This window comes from Felis catus (genome assembly GCF_018350175.1).
Source record: "Felis catus isolate Fca126 chromosome F1 unlocalized genomic scaffold, F.catus_Fca126_mat1.0 chrF1_random_Un_scaffold_34, whole genome shotgun sequence".
In the NCBI taxonomy this organism is placed as follows: domain Eukaryota; kingdom Metazoa; phylum Chordata; class Mammalia; order Carnivora; family Felidae; genus Felis; species Felis catus.
Window position 1 is genome coordinate 263,280 of NW_025408522.1, and position 9,065 is coordinate 272,344.

The 9,065-nt window shown below is 41.0% G+C and overlaps 1 protein-coding gene across 21 annotated transcripts in view; it reads right to left on the reverse strand.

Moving 5' to 3' along the window:
* Window positions 1-8,736, reverse strand: part of LOC109496868 (ankyrin repeat domain-containing protein 26-like) — a 243,408-nt gene extending 234,672 nt beyond the window's left edge. For 7 of the 21 annotated variants that reach the window (XR_006593567.1, XR_006593564.1, XR_006593565.1 and 4 more), the window contains exons 1-3: window positions 8,282-8,735; window positions 3,406-3,520; window positions 3,071-3,244 (exon numbers count right to left, since the gene is read on the reverse strand). Coding sequence is in view for 12 of the 21 variants with exons in the window: in XM_045051615.1 (XP_044907550.1) it covers window positions 3,071-3,244; window positions 3,406-3,520; window positions 8,282-8,532 (540 nt within the window). In the remaining 9 variants the exon portion in view is untranslated. Of the gene's footprint in view, window positions 1-3,070; window positions 3,245-3,405; window positions 3,521-6,374; window positions 6,601-8,281 lie in introns of those variants that run through there. The other 14 variants (XM_045051605.1, XM_045051610.1, XM_045051609.1 and 11 more) reach the window with 7 other exon arrangements.
* Between the last annotated feature and the right edge of the window lie 329 nt (window positions 8,737-9,065).

Here is a 9,065-nt window from a genome sequence, read left to right on the forward strand (position 1 = left end):
TGGAGCCTGCTTGAGGTTCTCCCTCTCTCCCTCTGCCCTTCTCCCCCACTCACACTCTCTCTGTCTAAAAGAATCACAACAAAAAGACTCATAAAACCCACCTTAAGAATTTTTCCAACGCTTATTAAAACTGCAATCTATCTGTGTTTAATTCTCCCAGACTGTTAATCAAATAGACAAATTAGTTCACAACTATGCTGAAACTAAATTATGAAAACAATTCCCAACTGTATTGTCACTAACTGCATTTCCATGTTTAAAACTACCATTTGGATTATGCCAGGGCTATATGAATTTAACAGACATCATAAGACAGTCGGTCACATAGCTTCAACTAATAAAGAAGATTCAAGAGTTTCTCCTATTGCAATCAGGAAAACACTGCTTGTAATAACCAAATGGCTATGAATATGAGAGATAGAAAGAGAAAGAGAGAGAGAGAGAGCAAGCGTGAGCGAGTGGGGGAGGGGCAGGGAGAGAGACTCTCATGTGTCTCTGCACCATCAGTGCAGAGCCCAATGTGGGGCTCGAACTCACAAACCATGAGATCACAACCTGAGTGGAAGTCGGACGCTTAATCAACTGAAAAACCTGGGTACCCCTCCATTCAGTAGTTAGCTTCTTTTAAATTTTTTTTAAATGTCCACTTTTTGTGGAAGAGAGAGAAAGAGCACGAGCAGGGGAGGGGCAAAAAGAGAGGGAGACTACAGAATATGAAGCAGGCTCCAGGCTCTGTCTAAGCTGTCAGCACAGAGCCCAACACGGGGCTAGAACTTGTGAACTGTGAGATGATGACCTGAGCCTGAAGTCAGATGCTTAACCGACTGAGCCACCCACACACCCCAGTAGTTCTTAACCAAGAGTTGTAGCACAGTCTCAAAAAAAATATTTCTATATATCCATGTCTACATGTTACATGTTACATGTAGATGTAACATGTATACATGTTACTAGATTTACTCAAACTCTTCAGGAGAGAGTTTAGGCTTGTTAAAAAAAAATGAAACTTCCCCAGGGCATGGGGATTCACCACCACAATTCTAGCTGAGAGTGGTGCAGCAGACAATCACATCAATCTCATCTATGTGGCCAACTCCCTCTATCATTTGAAGATTTAGCCAAAAGAATGACTTATCAAAACTGCATTTAATTTCCCTGAGCAGAGGTAGAACAGGGACTAAATGTAAAGTCAAAATGCAACTTGATTGCATTACTTTTAAACTTCTTACTTCCCATCAAGATATTCTAGATTTCAGAGCAGAGTTTAGACTCTTACCTAAGTGGCTGTTTCTGCCAGAATAGGATTATATGACAGTTAATTATTTGTTCTTTCTTCTCATTGCCCACGTAATCAACCACCTGTTCACTGCCAATCTGATTTCTTCTGAGTCCTCCTACACTTGGTCTCTAGGCAGGTTTGCAACTCACTGTTTCCCTAAGTAACAATTATTCCCCTCAAAAATTGAAGACTCCTTGACTAAACATATAAACTGAAGGGGAAAAAAAACAATAAAACAAACAGCCTCTTCTTGTTATTTTATCTCACTTGTCAAATTTCCAAATTGGCCTACTTAGTTCTGACTGCTCCCTCCTTTCCCCTTTTTTCTCTTAAGCCTTGGCCAATAAAAGATAAATCCCATTTTTATAAATCACTTTTTTATCAAATAGGAACTTGTCAACAGCGGCGATGTTTTTTACTGTAAAATGCATTTGTTTTCTTTGAGTTTTAAGACAAAGCCTAGGGCAAATTTTGCTTTCCTGTGTTGTTTTTCACTAATAAAAAAAAATTGGATGGGAAAAATATTTGAAAACAAAATAAGTTTTACCTTTAACAAATATATTGTTTTCATAAATATTTACCATAAATACATAAAACAAAGCAGTATTCTCTGTTTCTTTAAAAGTATCCTCATTTAAAATGAAATCTTAGGGGTGCCTAGGTGGCTCAGTTGGTAGAGCATCCAACCTCGGCTCAGGTCTTAATCTCATGGCTCATGAGTTCATGCCCTGCATTGGGCTCTGTGCTGACAGCTGGGAGCCTGGAGCCTGCTTCAGATTCTGTGTCTCCCTCTCTCTGCCCTTCTCCCCGTCTTGTTCTGTCTCTGTCTCTGTCTCTGTCTTTCTCTCTTTCTCAAAAATAAATAAAAAATAAGAATAAAGGAAAGAAGGAAGGAAGGAAGGAAGGAAGGAAGGAAGGAAGGAAGGAAGGAAGGAGAAATCTTAGATAAATAAGTTATTGCCAAATATTTTCATTCAGGGAATCCTTGAACTTCCATATACGTAAAATTGACCCTGCCCGTGTCAACCAAGGGTGTTCCTCTAGGGGCTTCAGCAGTGAAAGGTAATGCATGTCTAAGAAAAGGAAGGTGGGCCAGCAAGTGTGGCCATCATCTACTCCCCATGTACAGCTACAACCCTGCTGAGGAGCTACACAAGGTTGAGCAGGAGCTACTCTCTGAAGTGGGACACCCCAACATGGTACATGGCTGGCCGAGTGGCTACCAACACAAGTAGATGCCTTTGCTGGATGTCAAGACATGACCTGACCCCAATGCCCTCATCTTCAGAGCACCGGGGCCTGCAGTGCCCAGCACCTACAACCTGCTGCTTTCTCTCCCGCTTGCACACATCCAAGCTCTCCCTGCTGGGTCTGGGTCTCCATTCTTCCTCCCACCTATCCCCAGCAGCACCCCTTGCCTAAGCCCCTGCATAGCACCCAGCCTCCATCATCACCTCACTCCCCTCTACACCTTTAGTCCTTTATGGGCTCTGAGACTACCATCCACTTGTAGGCACTAATGGAAACATTTTCTTTCTGGGGTGTAAGGGTGGCTGGGAGATACAACTTTGCCCTTTCTGTGGGCACTGCCTTTTTCTAGCCCTCCCTGACTTGGCATTGGAGTTATTTCCATGATGACAGGGCCTGATGTATAGAATTCAGTGAGTGTGTGTGTGTGTGTGTGTGTGTGTGTGTCTGTGTGTCTGTGTGTGTGTGAAATAAAACATTTTGAGGCTAAAATATTCATGTATATATATAAAATTTCAAATAATGTATAAATTAGTTCTTTACCTTATTTCTTGCTTCAGTATTCGCATTGTATAGCAGCAGCTTCTCTATTATGGATATATTATCACCAAAGGCCGCATAGTGGAGAGCAGTGTTGCCACTCACATCCCTAATATTTGGATCAGCACCATTTTCCAATAGTATGTTTACACATTTCTCTTCCTGGCACTGTACGGCCTGTCAGTGATATGCCAAGAAACAGAGTGTAAATTCTGAGAATTTAAAGTAAGCATGCCACAGGTTTCACCAATTCGTTTTGTTTCAAGGCAATAATTTCATTTTCATTCTAAGTAATGACATCAAATCCATCTCAGGCAGACATAGCTGGTACTACATACCTTCATGAGAGCTGTCCTGTTTTCATGATCACAGAGGTTAAGATGACATTTCCTCTCTACTAGGAGGGTCACCACTTCTGGATGGCCATTGGCACAGGCCAAATGGAGAGCAGTCCTAAAAAAGTGAGAGGACTTTTTAGGAAATGATAGTGCACTCTCTCAAAACTTGCAGTTAATTCAGGAAATTGTAAACATTAAGTAGCATGTTATTCCTATGCCTCCAAAACAAAGATTCAGTTTTCCTCTGGAGAAAGTACAATATTTAGTAGTGATTACTCATCACACTAATAAAAGAGCAGCCTGTTTGAAGAGAAAGAGCATGACCTCGGGATTCAGCTCCACTTGGGTTTGAATCCTAGTTTAACTCTGTCACTCACTAGTTATTGCTTACACTTATCCTCAATGTCCTCAACAAAAGGGGATAAAAATAGTAGTTGTCTCATGTCACCTGGCTAGCTCAGTCTGAAGAGCATGTAACTCTTGATCTCAGGGTCCTGAGTTTGAAGCCCCACAGTAGGTGTAGAGATTGGTAAAAAAAAAAAAAAAAAAATATATATATATATATATATATATATATATATATATAATAACAATAATAATAATGAAATGAAATGAAATGAAATGAAATGAAATGAAATGAAATGAAATGAAATGAAATGAAATACTGAGTAGTTATCTCACAGGACCTCGTTGTGATGCTTAAATGAGGATCTATGCAAGTATTTAGAACACTTCCTAGCACAAATAACATCTCAATAGTTGTTGGATAATATAATTTTTACAATTACTACTGCTTTACATAGACAACACTTCAATTAGGTACCTTGATACAATTACACCTACTTTGCAGATATGTTTTAAGGATTAGCAAGAATACTGCATTCCAATGATTCTAAGGTGCTTATTTTGTCACATTTTAATATCTCTGACATTGGAATGCAATTTATAACTCAAAATGTCTTACAACTGTAAATGGCAGGACTTTAAAAAAATAATTGGTATATAAAATAGTGGGACACCATAGACTTTTGGTGCCTTCCATTATGTGAAATGATGGTATATACAACAGGTCTATTGCAGTTCTAGTCATATGATTGGCACTTAAAGAAATTTTAGTTCTGAAAAGCATTATAGGAAAAGAGGACTAAATTAAAAAAAGGAAAACATTTTTAAGAACTTCTTACTTTGCTTCTCAAGAAAGTTTAAGCCACAGGAAACTCTGGATTCCAATGACTAGGAACAGTTCATTTTATTAAATATTGAGGTCTACAGATTGTACGAAAATCAAGTATTTCCAGTGATCAATATTAGTACTTACTACTCTCATAAATTTCAGAAGGGCAGGTAAAGGTTATCTTTTACAATTTCCTATCTTCAGAAACTTTGAAAGGAAGGAGGAAAACTTCCCATTAAGATTAAGTCCTAATACTTCAATGTAAAATTTCTCATCTTAGGGGTGCCTTGCCGGCTCAGTCAGTAGAGCATAGGACCTTGATCTCAGGGTTGTAAATTTGAGCCCCATGATGGGTATAGAGATTACTTAAAAATAAAATCTGGCGCAGAGCCTGCTTTAGATGCTCTGTCCCTCCTCTCCCTTTCCCCCTCCCCCTGCTCATGCTTTCACCCTCAACAATACATAACACTTAAGACATAAAGTAAACAAGATAAAAGCTGGGGCACCTGGGTGGCTCAGTCTGTTAAGCGTGCAGCTCTTGATCTGGGCTCAAGTCACGATCTCATGTTCACTGGCTCAAGCCCCGTGCTGGGACTCGTTGAAAAGTGTATTGGAAAAGTTCCTACTTTCAGCACGGGGCCTGCTTGGGATTCTCTCTCTATCCTTCCATTCCCCCCACCCCCACCCCCACCCCATCCCTCTCAAAAAATAAATAAATAAACTTAAAAAATAATATCTTTAGAAAATAAATAAATAAAATTCCTCATCTTGCTCATACTGTGCAAAATGAAGTCTTTGAGAGCAAAAGAATCTTTGGTAGAGTATGTCCGCTATATAATATATGTGCAGGTTCTAGGTGATGAATAAAGGGATGGAAAGAGTGGATAAATACATTTGGAGAGTTCAATATTTTTAAAGAAAGGTATATAAAGGAAAGCATACTTCTGAAACAGTAAATAATCACTTATATTTGCTAGCTCTTATTTTTTTCATAAGCACACAACTAATATTTTTTTATTTTCATGATTAGTATAAACCATTTACCTATTACACGTAATAAAGCTACCTATAACAGAAAACTTATGTATATGCTTAATATATGCATAATAAAATCTACAAGCGCAAATAAAAATACTCCCTTTACTTCTGAAGAGGCCAAAAGTTGTCCAAATGTGCCAATCCTCAAAAAACATTTTAATTTCTTCTCACTTTTCTTATTTTACATCCAAAAATATTTTTAACACAAAGTGAGAAATTATTTTTATGTATATAAGATCAATATTCTTGCTCTTCTCCAGGATCACTTCAACGACAATAAACCCTTTCTGTTGATAAGAAACTTTTAATAGGACCTTTATACACCTTTTCCTGTAGAAAGCACAGATTTTCTTTGAAGGCAAAGAAAAATGCATGTAAATACAAAGGCTCAGAAATAACAAATGTCGTCACATTTTCTGCATTTTTGGGCTTAACATAAAACTGTAGTCTGCTTGTGTGTACCTATGATCACACTGATTTTTGTTCTCACTTAATGATCAACTAAAGCACAGCTCTGCACCTCTGTGTATATCTATTATCTATGCCACTTTCAATGATCACATATCCATCTTATGGATGTAATGACATTTACTTATAAAAGCCATTATACGAGTTCTTCTTAATACATTGCTATTTTAAATAGTGCTGAGAAAAGCAAAATGTATGCCATTTATCTCTAGTGATTTCCTAAAGATATTTTACTAGAAATAAAATTGATGGGTAAAATGAATCCATATTTTTTAAATGTGGTACTTACACCAAATTGTCTATTGGAAAGTCGAAAACAACTTAAACTTTAAGCGGCAGTATAAGCACCATCACTCTATTTTCACAAAGGTTGTAGATGGAAAACTGTATTTCAGTCCCTTTTTCACTTAAATTTCTTTTTTCCCAGGGACACTATATTTCCCTATGTCCACTGGTCCCTTGTAGATATGCAAAGAAATACTTGGCACGATTTCAAATTACAGGTTTTTGTTTGTTTTGATTTCAAAGACTTCCCTGTAAAACGAAGATAGATTCTGTTGTCTGATACAAATATGTTGTAAATATTTGCAAGTGCATTGTCTTTTATTTTAATATTATTTTCTGATAGAGGCTTTTAGTTTTTTATGTTGCTAAATCAATCTCCAGAATTCTTGATTTAAAAAAATATTTTTTAATATTTATTTATTTTTCGGAGACAGAGACACAGCGTGCAAGCAAGGGAGGGGCAGAGAGAGAGGGAGACACAGAATCTGAGCTGTCAGCACAGAGCCTGAAGTGGGGCTCGAACCCACAAAGCACGGGATAATGACCTGGGCCAAAGTCAGATCGCTTAACCAACTGATCCACCCAGGGGCCCCAATTTTTTTTTTTTTGAGAGAGAAATAGAGAGAGAGAGAGAGAGAGAGAGAGAGAGAGAGAGAGAGGCAACACAGAATCCCAAGCATGCTCCACATTGACAGCAGGGAGCCCATCGAAGGGCTTGAACCCATGAACACCTGAGATTATGACCTGAGCCAAAATCAAGAGTCAGAGGCTTAACTGACTGAGCCACTCAGGCACCCCCCAAAAGTCTTGCTTTTCAAGTCATTCTTAGGATGGGTAAATAGGCATTTGTGGGATTTTTTTCTGTTACTTTTCTTATTTTGCATATTACAATTTTTAAATTGATATCCCATCTGGAACTTATTTTAGGGAGATAAAATTCTAACAAGTTTTCTCCAAATCGGCTGTTTCTCCACTACTTACGAATAGTTCACCTTTTCCTACTAATATGAAATGTCACCAGTATCAAATTCAAAAGTCTTATGTATATTTGAGCGTTGGTCATGTTCTACTCTGCACCACTCCTTTATCTGTCTTTTCAGCTGTGTGTAAATGAATAATTTGTGGAAATTTCAGGTACATTTTGATATCTGGAAGGGCAAATCTACGTCCTATATAAAAACATAAGTTCTTAGGTTAATTCCAGTTCGTTAACATACAGTGTTCTATCAGTTTCAGATGTACAAGATAGTGAGTCCAAAAATTTCCTTAATGACATCACAAGAAGAGCATGTGTAGCTCAAAATTCTTAAAACCAGGATGCTTTCATTTGCTTTACCTAAAACTGACAAATACAGGAAGGGTACACATTTTGAGAAAAAGGAGTCCTCCTATTCAGAGCCATCTTCCACTTCAAAGTGTCCTTCCAAGGTCCCTCAGGAAATAGCACACACACCTAAGTGTACACAGACATAAACTGGATACTGGATTTTGTCCCAAGAATTTCTAGCCCAGAAGTTGATTACAGGAATTATTTCTCCCATTATGCACTTTTCTATGACGTTATGGTATAAAAATGAATCCATTAAAAACAACATGTTGTCGACACTTAATTTCGTGTGTATTACTATTGAAATTTGGGTAAATCACGTCAAACTTGAGAGTCAAGTGGTCTATTCAGGAATTACCGGGTACGTGCCAGGGCAGCTGAAGACTTTGTATTTGCCGCTCACGCTGTCGGCCTGGTGCTAGACCACGTAGGGTTCCCCCGACCGAGGGGCAGCGGGACCTCAGGAGGGAAGAGAACCCAGCCCCCCGAGGGAGGGCTCGGATGCACAGGTAGAGCTAGGCCAGGTGTGCTCTTCTCCCAGGTCCGTCCCACCTCCTCCCTGCCAGCCTCCAAGCCCCTATTACCTGTTCATCTTGTCTCTATCATCCACGCCATTTTCCCCCAAGAACAGAATCTGCTGCACTTGCGCTGCGTTGCCCATGCAGGCAGCCTTGTGGATCTTTCTGAGGTCTCTGTCTCGGACATGGTAACCCAGCAGCAAGTTGTCAGTTGTATTGTTCTTCTGCCCAACGCCCCTGGCCTGCCTCTGCAAGCCAGAAGCGGAGCCCATGGGCGACATGCCCTTCTCCCTCCCGAACCCCCAAATCCTCTTCATTGCGAAGCCCGCGGGCTCCACAGAGACTTCACCCCGCCCTCCCTTTCCACTGCCTCCCGAGCCCAACACTAGCGCCGGAGACAGGCCAAACCCGCCTGGCCACAACACCGCAGCAGTGAGGATCCGCGTTTGGGTAGCTGCCACTTCTCAGTAACCGGCAACAAGGAATACCGCCAAACACAAACGGCTTGCGCAGAAGAGGCAACCACTGCGCATGCGCACAGAGGCCTAACTGTCAACTGTACCCACAGCTCCGACGCCCCCCTCGCCAGGCCCAGCGCGGGGCAGCGAACAGAGGGGAGGGGGCTCCGGTGGGGGTGGGGCGGGGTCCAAAGCCACGGAACCTAGCGGGAGCCGGCACCTCTGCTCGCCACGCTCGGGACTCGCCTCGGCACCCTTCTCGCCCCACGCGCGCCTCCCGAGGGGCCCCTCCCCCGCGCCGCGGCCCAGGGTGCAACCAGGCGGCCCTGCCTGGACCGCGGGAAGGGGTGGAGGTGGGGGCGTGAGGCGGGGATAGGGGCCGGGCCGGGGCC